Source organism: Tyto alba, unplaced genomic scaffold, assembly GCF_018691265.1.
Source record: "Tyto alba isolate M040663 unplaced genomic scaffold, T.alba_DEE_v4.0 Super-Scaffold_33, whole genome shotgun sequence".
In the NCBI taxonomy this organism is placed as follows: domain Eukaryota; kingdom Metazoa; phylum Chordata; class Aves; order Strigiformes; family Tytonidae; genus Tyto; species Tyto alba.
Window position 1 is genome coordinate 12978061 of NW_024881308.1, and position 16066 is coordinate 12994126.

Here is a 16066-nt window from a genome sequence, read left to right on the forward strand (position 1 = left end):
ATCAGAAAAAGAATAAACCTCTTTGTGCCCAGTACAAGCAATACAGGAGAAGGGAAAATGCCATAAAAGTTTTCATAGAAGCCAGGACCTTCCCCTTACTCTCTGCCACTCGATCTTCTTTTTACATGGTTTTACAAGGTTTAATTTTTAATTTCCTGCTTCTTTACGTAGTTTTATTTCAAACGTATTTTTCAAAAGCTGTGTGGGAAGTTCAGCTTCAGGTATACAAGTTAATACTTGCTTGGTGACTTTTGGGTTTAACTGTCCACTCTAGTATTGTTCCTATCAGATTTCAAGTAAGCTTCTATAGAACTTGTTCTTGGTTCAAAGTCTGGAGTAATATAAATGTATCACTCCTGGGCATGGCAGATACAAATAGCTGCCATTAAGTATCACATTGCATGTTTGCATTTTTGCAAACAACTGTGAAGGTAGTAGGTAATGGCATTGTGTTTTATGCTGGCTGTATAATGGTCATAAAACCACAGTAATGACGCATTTGATTTGCATAATACTGAGAGTGGCAGCTGCAAGCTGACTGAAAAAAAACAAAGCAAAACACTAAAGGAGGATTGAGCTTTGCTTTGGGTCATTTCAGTTTTACAGAACCAACAGTTCAATTTTTTTTTTTTTTTTTTTTTTTTTTGTAATTTTGTCTGACGAGGCAGAAATGCTCGTTTGTCTGGGACAGTTCAAACACCGGTGAAACCACAGGTAACGACTCCGTGGAAAAAAACCAAACCCAAACCAAACTTCGCGTGTGATAAGCCATTGTATCGCCTTCCGAGGAACTGGCTCGGGCGCAACCGACTGCGGGGTTCCCGCGGAACGCGCCCCGGTCCCTCCTCCCGGGGGCGTGGCGGGTCGTCCCCAGGCTCCGCGGCGACCGCTCCGCTGCCCGCGGCGACCGCTCCGCGCCCCTCGGCGACCGCTCCGCTGCCCGCGGCGACCGCTCCGCTGCCCTCGGCGACCGCTCCGCGCCCCTCGGCGACCGCTCCGCGCCCCTCGGCGACCGTTCCGCTGCCCGCGGCGACCGCTCCGCGCCCCTCGGCGACCGCTCCGCGCCCCTCGGCCACCGCTACGCTCCGCTGCCCGCGGCCCATGGCGCTGCCGGCCGCGCTGCTGCTGCTGCAGGTGGGTGCGGGCCGGGGCCGGGGGCCGGGCATCGCTTGTCCCCGCGGTACCTCCGGGCAGGGGGAGCTCCTCTGTCCCCCGGACCCGGGCTCCGCTCTGCCGGGAGGGGTTGCCAGCAGCCCCCCGCTCCTCCTGCGAGGGGTACTGGGGTGTTCCGGCTCGGCAGAGCGCCCTGGTGCCTAGTGCTGACCGTGCGGGGTTAATGACGCCCCACACGCCTCCAGTAATCCAGTGGCATTTCCGTAAGTGTTTCTTGGGGGGGGGTTGGGGTCCTGAATTGGGTTGTGCCTTTCTAGCAGTGCCCATGGCTGGAATGAATACAGCCATAGCCTGGGCCATTGCTGTGCAAGCGGTGCACGTGGAGGAAGGAGTGTGGAAGCCGCAAAATACACAATCAAAGCTTCCAGTGTAATTAAAAGCGGCTACATGTGCACAAAGGGGAAAGCAGCTTGGTCGGGGGGGCGGGGGGGCCCAGCAGAGCTGAACCTGGAACAAAGCTAATAAATACTACATGCAAGTGCCAAGTGAAAGCCTTGCTTGCTGTTTTTACATCACAGAGGTATATACCTGGGCTATACAACGGCTTTACAAAGTAGCTCCAAGGCATTGCTGGTGACATCCCATGCCTTGGCAGGTTTATAGCCATGGCAATTTTATAAGGATTTTGTTTCTTCAGAAAAAGGTCATGGGGTAAAGGCCTGACCTTCGCCCACATCTAGGCAGAAAGAGCTCTGTTCATTTTTAAAATGCCACTGGAAACATTTGATGGAATGAGTCATAGACCCCCAAGCTTTCCAATGCAAACAGTGAAAACTAGCACAAAGGTGTATAAGTTACCTGTGAACTAAAGGCAAGAGTGTCATTTGAGTACTGTCATAATCCTCTGTGGTGTGAGATTGCAAATAAAAAGCCATGTTTGAAGCCAGTGCAGGAAGCTTGTGCTTATAAACGGGCAAATCCTGCTGATTAGCATGCAGTCACCCTTCTCAATAAGTTATTTTACTCATCCGAATTAGAGACTTTGGTCCAGTGTTCATCTTCTGGTAAATCAGCTATGTTTGGAATGCTTAGAATCACATCAGTGGGTCTCTGTGAACCTGAAATACTCCCCAGACTTAACTTTTTTCCAGTACTAGGTTTATGTCTTGTCAATACCTGATGACTACTGAAGGATCACTAGACACAGACAGACAGACATGAATGTTTTAAAAATTGAGGATACTTGGTTTGAGAAAAGCTGTGGAGATAATACCATGGACTGTTTGATTCAGTGTTTGCATGTTTCTGGGACTGGCATCACCCAACCAGAGAAATTTGTATCCAAGCTTCCATGCCAATTCATTTGGAATGAGATGGATGATATTTGTGGGGTTTTCAGGCTTAGATACAATTTAATACAATGCTGTCAAAACTGGATCAATGTGTTTCTGTGAAGCCAAATTCCTCCTAGAAAACATATCAATTGTTTCTAGTTAACCACACTTCTCACAATCACTTTTTTTTTTTTTCCCCCCCACAAGGTTACTACTGCCAACAGTTTTTCTCATGGAATTGAAAATTTCAGTTTAAGGCAAGCTATCCAAAAGAAGAGTATTCAGGTTTGTAGTCAATATTATATAATAGCAGACACACAACTCTTAATATGTAAACTATGACACTAAATACACTTCTTTATCCAATAGTTGTTAAATTCTTATCAGTTAGACAGTCTACATCCTTTACACCGTACAAAAAGGACCTGGGTTATCACCGTCATTGATGTTGAAGAGGAGGACAAAGGACCATTCCCAAAATATGCTGGACAGGTACAAACAACCTTTTAGTAAAAGTTCTTCCTGAACCTCAGTAAGGTATTCATTGCCACAGATTGTACAATAGGTACCAAAGGTAGGAGAGGGCAAGAATTGTGCATCAAACAGCAATAAAGAAAAAACTTACTTGTTCAAAGTCATCTTATTTACACAGAGTTGGATGGAATTGTGTGGTGGGGGGGTGTATGCTGCTCCTTTCTATGAGAAGCTGCAGGCATACCAGGGGAAAGAAGACTGTAGAGTGGGAGTGGTAAGAGAGTCATTGCAGCGAGCTGTGTACCTGCATGTTCTGCAGACAGTAGTGATGCAGCAACCCAAAAAGCTGTTGAGTTGTCTGTGCCCAAGCCTGCAAGCAAGGCCCCATCTGCAAAGAGAAGGTGGACAGAAAGAGAATTGGTCTAAAGTTTTTTTATTTCTGTTCCGTCTTCCCTACTCACTCTGCGCTGTGCTACTTCTCTTTTTAAAAGCTCTTCAATAACAAATCATTCAATACATCAGTGAAATATATAATCAGTGGACCTGGGGTAGATGAATCTCCAGAGACTGGATTGTTTTCGATAGAAGATGATGCAAATGGACATGTGTATGTACATCGTAGCATTGACAGAGAAAAGACCCCAACTTTTCAGGTAACACACTTCCAAAAATACTTAAAACTGTTTGCAAATATTAATTGCTTTCTCATGGCTAAATGCTTTACTAGAATAAGCTGCACCTATGCAAATTTCAAGTGTGTGTTTTTATGACCTCATTTTCTTATTTTGAACCTCTAAATAAATGATAAAATGATTTTTTCAGCAGCCCTGGAGGCAGACACTCTGGGCTTGGTTTTAAAGCAGAAATAAATGTAGCAAAGGAGAATTCAGCATTCAGAATTGAATCCCCTGCACATTCATGGATATGGAGCCAAAACATTGTATGCAGCTAGAGAAAACTGAATATACTACTTAAATAAATACTTCAGAATTGGGAAGCACATGTGAAAGCACTCTTTTGTCTGGTCCCAAGGATATTTATGTATTTTACATTAGGCGGTCATTTCAAATAACCCAGATCCAGCCCCAGGTACTGATTTTTTAAAAAGTATTGTTTAATGCGCTGAATGATCATTATGAAACTACTACTTTTGAAAGGTGAAATAGAGACATACTGATGCAACTCAAAGCCAAATGCTAGCCAAATATGACTGAAGCAGCTTCAAAATTGAAAGTTTTTTGTTCCATTCTGCTATCTAAATGATACCATTCATTTCATTCTGATATCTGTGTTGTACTTGTTTAGATACGTTTCGATATTGTGTACAGAAAAACCGGTGAATTATTGGACCGCCCTTTGTTTTTCAAGATAAAGGTTAAAGATATTAATGACAATGCACCTGAGTTTCCCAAGGAGGAATATAGCACTACAGTAAGAGAGAACCATAGTAAAGGTAAGTGCCATCCAAACAAGGGATACTACTGGTTTGTGCTACTCTCTTTTTAATTCCTTTGTTTTTCTTTTTTCTTTCTTACTAAATCTATTCTTCTCAGGTTTTACTTAAACACTCATGGGTTTAGGGACTGTTTCCCATGAAGGACTATTTCCTGCCTTCTGACTTCTTGTCTGATTAACCTTGATGTATATTAGCATAATGTTTGAGACGTTCTGGAAAAACTCCTAAGATACTTCTTCTTAACTACAAGCCAAGACTTTAGTAGACAAATCTGAACTGTGGATCTGGAACCTGCACATGCACACTGCTTCACAGAAGACAGTCAGACACCCTGTTTTAGAAATACAAAGACTTAATCTGGTTGTGTAGACTTGGGCATGGTGCCAATTCCTCGGGAGCTGGCTGAGAGCTGGCATAAATAACTCGTGAATGTTTTTGATAAATTCAGGAGTGTGGTAACTCTATTGTAACAGCAGGCAGATTTGCCACCCAAATGAGGTGGCAGCCAGATTCTTTGTAGGGATAACCATAGCCACAGGAGAGGTTAGAGGTTTTCTTAGGACTTGTGTGTTCAAGAGCCTGCAGACAGGCCTGAGAAACTCCACGTCAAGACTAAATACTTTTATGAATGTCTCAATTCTTCATCCTAGATGAGCCTGTTTTCCAAGTTACTGCCTTGGACAAAGATGAAGATGGCACTGCGAATTCTCAGGTGTCCTATTCTCTAAGTATGCAAATGTACCCTCCAGATGGACTCACATTTAATATTGATGCTACCACAGGATCAATACTTCTGTCAGGATGCCTGGATTATAAGGTGATGTACATATGGCAGCTTCTTATAATTTAATGCACAATATATGTTCACTACACGTTAACTAGTTATAAGGGGAAGCAGAGCCTCACATCCAGCTTTGTAGCTGTGACTGTCAAAATGTGGGAACTGCTTCTGAATTAAGTTTGGAACTTCCTTTCTTCTGTTTTTCAGACTGCCAACTCTTTCAAACTTCTGATTATAGCCCGTGACCATGGAACTCCCCAGCTATCATCTTCTACAACAGTGAATGTAGCTGTTGAAGATGCAAACAACCACCTCCCTGTATTTACTAGTAATAATGTAAGGAAAAACATTACTTTACTGAGTATTTCTAAATACAGTTCAGTCCTTCAAGCTGCTAAATACACTCAGTAATGGCATTGGGAACCCTCAGACACTTGCAGAATCAGGCCAAAACATGTGCAAATGAGCTTTGTGTTAGAAGAAATATCTCTTAAAACTGTGGACAGTAAAAGAATGCTTGACTACTGGCAATGATAAACTTTGTTAATTTTCTGTGTACTGCACTAGGAGGTTTCTGTCTCTCTATTAGCGTAAGGATGCTGACAGACTAGCTTATTCTAACATCTGAGAAGCTAAGGTGCTGATTACAATCTGCTTTTGAAAGATCCTAGAAATTATCCCTGAAGGCCTCAATGGCCCTAAACCTGCCTGCCTACATACTCAGTACATCTTAACGGGGCAGTGGGGTGTCGTGGCGATGCTTATGCTGTCTTACTCTCTGAGGGTGCTTGTACAGCATTTGCTGTATGAATGGGAGCAATTGGGCTTGCTGGCAGGAAGAGGGCTCTGAGGAGTTGAAAGCTGTGGAGGGGTAGACAGCTACATTTGAAATCAGGTAAGAGCTAATCATTTTCAGGCTCTGGTCCTGTTAATAGCTCAGGCCACAGAAAGACTGTTTTTGTAATTTGCATGTTGATGCATTGCTGTGGTTCAACCCTGGCTGGCAGCTAAACACCACCCAGCTGCTCACTCACTCCCCTGCAGTGGGATGGGGGAGAGAACTGGAAAGGTAAAAGTGAGAAAACTTGTGGGTTGATTGAGATAAAGACAGTTTAATAGGCAAAGCAAAAGCCACGCCTGCAAGCAAAGCAGCATAAGGATTTAATTCACCATTTCCCATCAGCGGGCAGGTGTTTAGCCATATCCAGAAAGGCAGGGCTTCATCACCAAGATAAATGCTGTAACTCTGAATGTCCTCCCCTTCCTCCTTCCCTTCAGCTTTTATTGCTGAGCATGACTCTGTATGGTGTGGGGTTTCCCTGGGCTCCACTGGGGTCAGCTGTCCTGCCTGTGCCCCCTCCCAGTTCCTTGCGCACCCCCAGGCTCCTCACTGGGGGGGGGGGGGGGGGGGGAGAAGCAGAAAAGGCCTTGACTCTGTGTGAGCACTGTGCAGTGATAACAAAAACATCCTTATGTTATCAACACTGTTTTCATCACAAATTCAAAACATGGCCGCATACTAGCTACTGTGAAAAAAATGAAATATCCCAGCCCAAACCAGTACACACACAAGTGTGCAGTCATGTCAAGCACTGGTGTGTGTAAATATTTGAAGCTGTGAATGGTAAGAATAGATACTGGGTTACAACAGTGGGTACAGAGTCACCTACAAAAGCAAACACCAGTGTGTTACTATGGTAGGTCTCTTACCTGCAGGATGGCATTTGGAAGACTTGAGGGAATAAGGTTAAATAATCTGCTAAAACAGGTTTATACAAGAAATATGGGCTTCATCATCATTAACTCCAGTCTAGTAAAATTCTGAGCCTTCTCACAGTTGTGATTTGTTCCCTCTGAGTACACGTGCAATTCTTCACAGCAGTTTTGAAAGGCATGATGCAAGGACAGTATTGTTCACATATTAGAAGGCAAAAGTCTGAATTTTCAGATCTCAAGCAGTGACCAATTTATATGAACAAAATAAACACAAACAAATTACATTTTATTACTGCCTCATATTTTAAGACATATTTCTGCCTTAGGTGGTTTAATTGGCATTGCTTAGCCTGTCTTTGGAGTACTGGTTAGGCAAGCTCATGGCCACATTGCACCATCAAAAACTTAAACCATTGAAAAGAAATTACCTAAAATCTCACACATACTTGCTTTCTACAAGGTCGGGTCTGTAACATATGCAGACTAGTTCTGGCCTAAGCCTGTATGCACCAACCTCTTCTACATGGCAGAAAAAAATCCTGGATGAAAAGCCCAAGTGGCATTTATGGGCCTATTGCTATAGCCAATATTAGGAGGGACAGACTCCCAGTTTTAGATGAAGGTCAGGTTTAGTAATAAGTTCCTTATGGAGCCAGTGGGAATGTGTTGGAGGAAAGTTAGTTCTTTAACTCCCATAGAGGTTCTCTGTCACTGAATGGGGACACATGAACCACCAGAGACGACAGTGTGTGCAGAAGGTAGCTCTGCAGGGTCTGTGGTGGAACTCTGGCTCAGAACTAGCTAACAAGTTTCTTTCTCTTGGAGAAGATAAATAGTCCTTATTTCTTTCCTTTCCCCATTCAGTACCAGCTACAGATTTCAGCAGGTCAGGAACATCCAGCTGTATTACGGCTCCAAGTGGAAGACAAAGACTCTCCCAACACTCCAGCTTGGAGAGCAAAATACAGAGTAGTAAAAGGCAATGAGAAGGAACAGTTCACCATTGAGACAGATCCGGACACAAATGAAGGCATTTTGAGTATTAATAAGGTAAGGAGCAGTAATAGATGAGCTACAGCATGACATCGTGTAATGTAGCCAGTCTGGTTACAAGACCGATAGCTTAACATCTTAGCTGAGTTTGTTGAGCTCAGCTCACCTCTAAGTTCCAAGTGTATAGAGGTGACTGCCAAACCAAAGGTCATAATTGCTAATCAGACTCTTGTCTGCTGATTTCAGCCTCTCAGCTATGACGATGACTCTGAGATGAGACTTGTCATTTCTGTAGCAAATGAAGAACCTTTCTTCTTGTGTAAAAATGGCATTGTGATGATCTCAAGCTTAGAATCCACAAATACAACTGTGAACATCAAGGTCTTACAGCCCCAACATGCTCCTGCATTTCATCCTCCTGTACTTATTGTCCAAAAAGAAGATTCAATGAAGCCTGGGAGAGTATTTAGAAGGTATCCTGCCACATATCCAGATGATGTGCCAAGTACGATAAAGTAAGTGGAGATGCTCTCCGAATAAGAAATAGTTTAGGAATATAAAGAGGTTTTGAATTTTAATTTGGTATATGTACATATATGTATATACATACACATATATCTTTACAGTTGTACATTAGAGGTGCAGGTTTACTATTGATGATACTGCAGATCCTGATAGCTGGTTCCGTAAGATACAATTTAAAGGTGCAGTCAGTCCTTGGTTGCTCAGTGTTTCTTTTGATTTCAAAATAGTTTCACCTAAAACCGGGTTGAATTATTTATATTTTACTTTTGACAACAAAACTTTGATGCCATAGAAGGGACTAAAGTATGCTTGGCTGTAAGAGTGGTAATATGATGTGCAAATGAGATACTTTCTTATCCCCTAGGGACAGTTCTGATGCGCCTGTACAAGGTATGGGGACTTTTATGGAGAACTGTTTGTTGGCTGTGTTGAAACACACAACCTGACATAGAGTTAACAAAAGTGAGCATTGCCAACAAGTGAAAATTCCTACAGAGCTGGAAAGCACAAAGAAAAATTCTTCAAAATCCATTTAAGATTGTAACTTGTAACTTTTTCCTTTCTTTTTAAGATATGAACTAGCCCATGACCCAGATGGTTGGCTGAGTATGGATGAGAATTCTGGAGTTCTTACTGTGGCAAAAGAATTTGATCAAGAATCCCCTTATGTGAACAACAGCGTGTACACCATTGTTGTTCATGCTATTGATCATGGTAAGTAGCCAGTCAGAAAATATTCAAGCAGTGTTTGAACTGTTTGAGATGAGATGCATGTTAGATACAAAATTATAGCAAGACTTAGGACCTAAGTGGAGAATGGTAATGCAGAACAACCTAATGTTTAAAACTTGTGTTACATGTGACTGGTAGGATAAACCAGACAATGGACTGGCTTTTGTTGATCCCCAGCTGTGAGTGTTTTCCTGTTTCTTTTACTCCTATCTAGGTATTCCACCACAGACAGGTACTGGCACCATCCTGCTTTACTTGTCAGACAATAATGATCATATGCCAACATTAGTGGCTCCTTCTTTAGATGTGTGTGACAAAAAAGAAGAGACACCTCTTGTTATAAAAGCTAAGTCTGCTCCAGTCCATTCACATTCTGGGCCATTTACATTTGAGCTGGCTGAGGACTCTGAATATGTGAAGCGTAACTGGAAATTAGGAAGGAACTTCGGTGAGTTCTTCCCTTCATGTCCTTCATGAGAGGTTTATTGTCAGTTATGCACCCTCTAGTTATTTCACTTTCTCTTACCTTTATGGTTTGTTACTGATTAGTCTCAATGAGACTGAAAGGACATGGAAGAACAGCTTTCAAATATAAAGTTGCTGCAATTTGAAAAAGAAAATTATATTGTTCTTCATCTCATCTGAGGTCAGGACCAGAAGCAATGTGCTTAAATTGCAGAAAGGGGGATAAGACAGCTGAAGAACCACTTCTGAATTTGATTAACTACCTGATGAATTCTAGAGGTTATCAGTGCAGCTATGCCAGAATGCAGCAAGACTAGGACAGATCTCTTTGCCCAGAAGGCTCAGCAAGGTGATAAAGTGGAATGTCATTTTGTCCTATTTACAATGGTGCGTTAAGGCTGGAAACAGTGTTTGAAACAGTGGTGCAAGTGAGTTTCTCCTTGATTATCAACAGAAGGGACTATAGATTATCAGACTTATTTCTATGAGTCTTGAAATAATTTGCTTGTCTTCTTTTCAGGGGAGTCAGTTGAACTATTAATGTTAAGCAGCCTCCCACAAGGTAGCTACCTGGTGCCTGTCATTATTCAGGACAGGCAAGGATTTTCTGCAAGGCAGAATTTGCATGTTAGGCTCTGCTTCTGCCCAGATGGACATACATGTAAAGATTCCCCGCTTCCACAAGTAGCAGTGAGACTTGGAGGTGGTGCCATTGCAATAGTACTGACAGCTTTCTTATTACTACTGGGTAAGTAACCTTCCTGACTTATGCGTGCAAATTATCTGTCATCTGCCCATTGGATCTCGTTGCAGTTGCAGCTCATGAGTATGTGCTAAAATCCACCAGCCTTAACAGGAAAAGCCATTTGCCTTAATGCGTTAGAGTGTAGTCAAGGTGCAAGCAGTTAATACTTGCACTCTTCGTGGTGCTTCTATCCATGTGCCCCGGTCCATGACAGTTTCTTCAAATTGTAGGAAGACTTTAGTTTTCTAACATAAGACATTGCCATTTCTATCTAGTAACTGAAGAGAGCTTTATAGATAGCCAGGAAAACTTTCAAATTACTAGGCACTATGATACAATGTGTAATGCAGAGGAAGGTGGTATTCAAGGTTGGCAACACAGAGTAAAACACACTAGAAAGATTAGTGAAACTTATCTGCACTCATGGCTGGGATGTGAAAAGGTGAGGACTGTATATTACAGAGAAATGTAAAAGGAAAGATGAATGACATAGATGTATGGAATACTATTGTATGAACAACAATAAATACAAATATGTAACCTAGGAAAAAAGAAAATATCTAAACTGAAAAACCAGAAATGCAATATTAACAGATGGAATTTTTCAGCTTGTTATTTGTGAAAACCATGATTATATTTTGGCTACAAAGGCGACTGGCAAATGTAAGTGTGTCATTAAGTTGAACTCTAGTACAACAAAGTAAATATTCTTGTTTGCATTGAATAAAACAAAATACTTGACTTTTTTGACATTAACCATGTACTGGCTAACTGGAAGTAATTAATTTCTCCCATAAGGTTACACTACTCAGTAATTGCTTGCTATAGAGCTGCCTTCTCTGTAACAGCTCATGTTGGTTACTGCTGAAGAGATGAGCTACTGATTCTTTACCTGAAGCAAAAATTACTAGATTATCTGACCACTATTCCTCTGGTTACCTATGAGTGACCTAGTATGTAATGTAGTGCTTTGTGGAGATAACAGCTTGGCTTTCTAAAGCAGGCTAACCATTCCAGGCCAAACATTGCATCCGCACAGCTACATTGCTAGAGGCTTCCGAGTTAGCTCATTTGGAACTGGATTGTGTACCACACCAACCCATTGTATTGAGCCATACAGATCTATTCACAGTGCCCATTTCACCATTCTCTTTCTTATTTCAACAGTTTCCAGTATTCTACTTTGCCGGTTTTATATGCCAGGATCTAAGAGAAAAGCCATTGTTCTACCTCAAGAAGGTGAACAGACTTTAGTCAGCTATAATGAGGAGAGCAGAATGTCTTTATCTCAGGTAAGAGCAAAAGCATATATTCACATTACCCCACCAGAATGTGGTAATAGTCATCTCTTTTATTATTTTTTTTTTTATGTTTCCTCTGGTGTGTGGCTGAATGTGGTAATAGTCATCTCTTTTATTATTTTTATTATATTTCCTCTGGTTTGGCATTGAGCAAAATAAAGCTTTTTTTGCCACTAAACTTATCTGGGGAGTGGTGTTCTTCATGGACTGGATAATGCCACTCTGGTGACAGACTATTTTCACTCCTACCACTTTTCAGTATCAGCAGGACCTTTCCAGGTGCCTCATCCTACTGATGAATCTGATAGATGAGTAGGCATATCATCTCTTGTCACACTGCACATATTAGTGTTTTCAACAAGGAAGTAAATGAAAGTGAAAAAGGGAACAGTCTGCAAAAGTGTGATCCTTCACAGCCTAGTTCAGTTTCTTATTAATACCATCGCTCTCCCTGTATGCAGGCTCAGCTGGATATCACAGATCATGCTGCTCTACCACCTGTGTCTGTGGAGGCTGAAAAAGAAGTGATTGCTGAGGTAACTGCCTGCTTCCTTGTGTAAATGCCTTTTTTTATACCATAGAAATTGGTAATCCTAAGAATGAGATTTAGTATTAATAATAGTGGGAAGAATAATGCGATATAATTCAATTAGAAAATAAGTGTCACTTGTTGGAGATTCCACTGGTATTTAAAATACTGTTGACAACTTATTTTTTTTTAGCAGCTTTCAGTCTGAAACTAGCACTTCTTTTCATTAGTTACTGTTCTAAATATTCGGAAGTGTAATTTCTTTCTAAATTCTTATCATGGTACCTGAACTAATATGAACAAGATTTTATTTAGTTCTTGGCATAAATTAAATGGAACCTTCATTCTTCTAATATCTATCAAAAATATGCTGGTCAACATCTGCTTAACATACTGTAAAAGAGTGGACAGGATTTATGAGTGTTTTTATGACTATGAGATATACTTCTGGGGGTTTGAAGACTTTTGAGTTTGTTCTGTGGATTTTTGCACTGTATTCTCTAATAGATATCTATTTTTATTGTAATGAATGCCTGAAGGAAATTCTGGTCTACATCAGTAGGTGACTGCCATGTGTTTTGTTTGTAAGCACACAGTGATCACCAAGAGACTCTAAGAACAATCTCTGTCTTATAGCAGGCAAAGAAAATGTAAAATAGCCTTTTCTATGTATGTGAGAACCCAATTTCACAATTCTTAAGACCATAGTTAGGATCTAGGATTACCTGTGTAAGTAGACATTATAAAGTTCTGAGGTCATGTTTGGTGCCATAAATGAAAAGAAATCCAAGAAATTTAGAGGATGAAACATATTTAATTACTGGAGATTATGAGGAATGCCTACAGTTTGTGACTCCACGTGCACACTGAATATATACTCATAAGAACAGTCCCTGAACAGAAAAAGCTGGAATGTAACTGAAGAAGACAGCACAAGAGAAATGGATGGAACAGAGAGTACTTGACTTTATGCTGGTCAAACCTGACATACTACGTCTGTCTTCCAGGATGGTCTGTACACTACTTACAAGACATTCCAAGGGAGACACCTTGATTGCATCATACAGTCAGTGAACAAAATACTGGATCAGGTAAGAAATGGATGCTGAATCCCTCCTTTGTCAAGTTGGCTTGTAAGTATAGGAAGAAAGGCTTGCTAAACTGGAAAGCTGCTATGGCTTCAGCTGCTCTAGCAACCCACATCTAAGAAGCATTTCAATAGAAAGCGGGGATATATTTGATGGGGAAACATTCAAGACTATTCCTTGTTGAATATGCCTTCTCTCATAGACTTCTTGTGGCCTCTGGCTGGTCACCTGGCAGGTACTGCAAGGCTGGAGTCTGTCACCTGTAACAAATTCTTCAAGATGGGGATGTGGAGCTAAATGCTTTCTGCTGCTGTCCAGGGTTAAAGTTCAGTTGCTTTCTCTTGCACTTCTGTGCTGTAAGGGAAATCCAAGTTCCTCTTGCCATGTCGTGTCTGGCCACTGCATGTTCACAGGCCTGTCTTCCATTCCTCCTTGGGCCGGACTGCATGCCTCCACGCACTCATGTTTGCTTGATAGCTGCCCAGTCCAAGACAGATCAAATGTTCTTTTCTGTCTCATTTGTACTGTAGGGGAAGTTCAGGCTCTGGTGCTTATGCAGCTGAGAGTTTCAGTAAAACTTTTCCTTATCAGAGACTCATACTCGTCACCGTAACCTCCTGGTTTACCTGCCTAATTTTTACACACCATGAATTCCTTTAATTTCCAAATGGGCAGTAGGGGCCTCTATGATGATTTGTGTTGTTTCTTCCCTTCTTTAGAGACTGTACTACCAAAACATGGTAGAAGATGACAGGGCCACCTATGAACCTTGCAGATACGCCGAGGAAGGAGAACTAGAGCGAAGTAACTCCTTCTGCTCTCTCTCCATTGGCAGTGAGGACTTACCTGTTGATTTTTTGAACACTCTGGGACCAAAGTTTTCTGCTCTGGAAGAAATCTGTAAGAAGCAGTTTCCATCATGCAATTAGTTTCAGAAGGCTGTGACTACTTTATGGTGTTGCAAAGACTTCTGGCAGAAGCACTGACAAGTTCTTAAAAAAAGAACCATCCGCACCTGGAAGTGTTGCAGTATGTTTGTGCCATGAGTACCTGGCCTTTTATTTTTCCTGCCTACGCTGATTACATGCCTGCAGCCAAGAACATGATGTATCTGGAAGATCCACTCTACTTTGCAGAGATGATGGAGCGATTTTGTTATATTCTGTGCAGATTTAAACAAATAGATCTGATAGTAAGGATCCTTAATTTAGTATGCAAAGGAAAAAAAAGCAAACAGATCTACTAGGCTAGGAGTTCCAGTCAGAGTCCCATATGGAAATCAGCCAGTTTTGAACAGAGAAGGCAATTACCAGCTAAGCCAGTGATACAGTCCTTTCTCCAGTAAGTGGTCTCTTTAAATCCAAGATTAGCTTTAGTGAAGTGCCATGTGGATCTGACCTGATGATCAGATCTTTTATTTCTATATGACACTGAAACATTGAAGAGAAAATACACTCTTAGTGAGATTGTAACCAGATAATGACCTGAGAGGTCTGCACCATCCTTGTCTTTTAGCATAAAAAGGCACTTATTTAGTGCTTGCATGCATATGCTGGCATCTGGTGGCTGTTAGTATTATTACACTATTGTAAATACTCTAAATGCGAATAAATTGTTGATAGAGGACCAGGTATGGTTATCCCTTTCATTCAAATGACTACCTGCTCTAAATTAGCTACAAGTGACTGTGGTGATGAAATTAATATGCTTTCTCAGGCACCATTGATGAAAAAGATGAAATGATAAAGAAAGGATGGTATCAAATTTCCCTATACAGAAACCATGGATATGTTACTTTTAAAGTTTGTGGTTTTTATGTATCTGAAGGTGCGGAGTTGGCCTGTGCTCACTTATAGCACGATGGCTTTTGGTGTTAAAATACACGAATGAGGAAAGAATAGCTCAGAAGATGGTATTCTGCCATTAGGTAGGTTATATATGCAGTGAGAGATGGAATTAATCACAAATCTTACTTCTGTTCTATCACAATTCTGTGCTAAAAGAAAAATGCTTTCCTTAAGGCAAGCACTAAGTCTGGTATCTGAGGCACTGTTCTTCTGTTTCAAAGTTTACTTAAACAATAAATTATACTTTTGCTCAGATGTTATTAACTAATAATTCAAGGCTGGAAACTTCAGTCAAGTGTGATTAAAGAATTTGTCTGAATGGCAGGCAGCTAAATTTTCCTAAAGGCCAGCAATAAGATCTGTTTACACAATAAATCACCACTCTGATAAACTGTCCTTAATTTATAATTCTAGATGGAAGACTTCAAGTCAGGACAGTGATCTAGCAGCACTGCTAATAACCAAGATTACTTTTTTATTGCACACTATAACCATGTTGGTAAGATTAGAATTGTGCTGTGTTTTACTATTTCTTCCGTCAATTTTGCAAGATTAAAAACAATAATGAAAGTATTCCGTGTGTTTATTGTTTGTGTAAACTTGTGTTGAGTCTATAGCATACCATGCTTACAAACACCAAAACATTAGATGCAATCAGACCCACAGTTGCTAATGCCAGAAAAAGTTGCCTCTCTCTTGCATGGCAAAAAACAACCCCATTTTAATGAAAAGCTATTGTACAGCAAAGTTCACAGGAGGTTCTCATAATCAGATACAACGTGCCCATTCAGGTAGAAACATTCATTATTTCAGTATCTTCAAGAATTTAGAAGACTTATACACACTAAGCTAATACAGCTTCCCTGCATCACTGTGAGGTAAAGATGTATGTAGTGTTTACACTTTAAAGAGCAGAAATTTAGGCTGAAAGAGTTCCTTAGGTGACCACATCCACACAGAGAGCTTG

The 16066-nt window shown here is 41.1% G+C and overlaps 1 protein-coding gene across 1 annotated transcript; it reads left to right on the top strand.

The window, feature by feature from the left end:
- Window positions 1-1101: 1101 nt before the first annotated feature.
- CDH26 (cadherin 26) lies at window positions 1102-15638 on the top strand. Its single transcript, XM_042800746.1, has 16 exons — window positions 1102-1134; window positions 2655-2732; window positions 2817-2939; window positions 3413-3574; window positions 4227-4374; window positions 5028-5194; window positions 5366-5494; window positions 7739-7924; window positions 8114-8382; window positions 8964-9106; window positions 9339-9572; window positions 10110-10337; window positions 11502-11626; window positions 12097-12171; window positions 13172-13255; window positions 13972-15638. The coding sequence occupies exons 1-16, from the start codon at window positions 1102-1104 to the stop codon at window positions 14179-14181; spliced, it is 2394 nt and encodes a 797-aa protein (XP_042656680.1). The 3' UTR covers window positions 14182-15638.
- The last annotated feature ends 428 nt before the right edge of the window (window positions 15639-16066 follow it).

What these genes read in the sequence shown, in the direction of transcription:
- CDH26 (XM_042800746.1), top strand. Translation starts at nt 1,102, where the DNA reads ATGGCGCTGCCGGCCGCGCTGCTGCTGCTGCAG. An exon ending in TCCCAAAATATGCTGGACAG is followed by an intron (nt 2,940 to 3,412) that starts GTACAAACAACC and finishes TCTTTTTAAAAG; the next exon opens with CTCTTCAATAACAAATCATT. An exon ending in AAGAGAGAACCATAGTAAAG is followed by an intron (nt 4,375 to 5,027) that starts GTAAGTGCCATC and finishes TCTTCATCCTAG; the next exon opens with ATGAGCCTGTTTTCCAAGTT.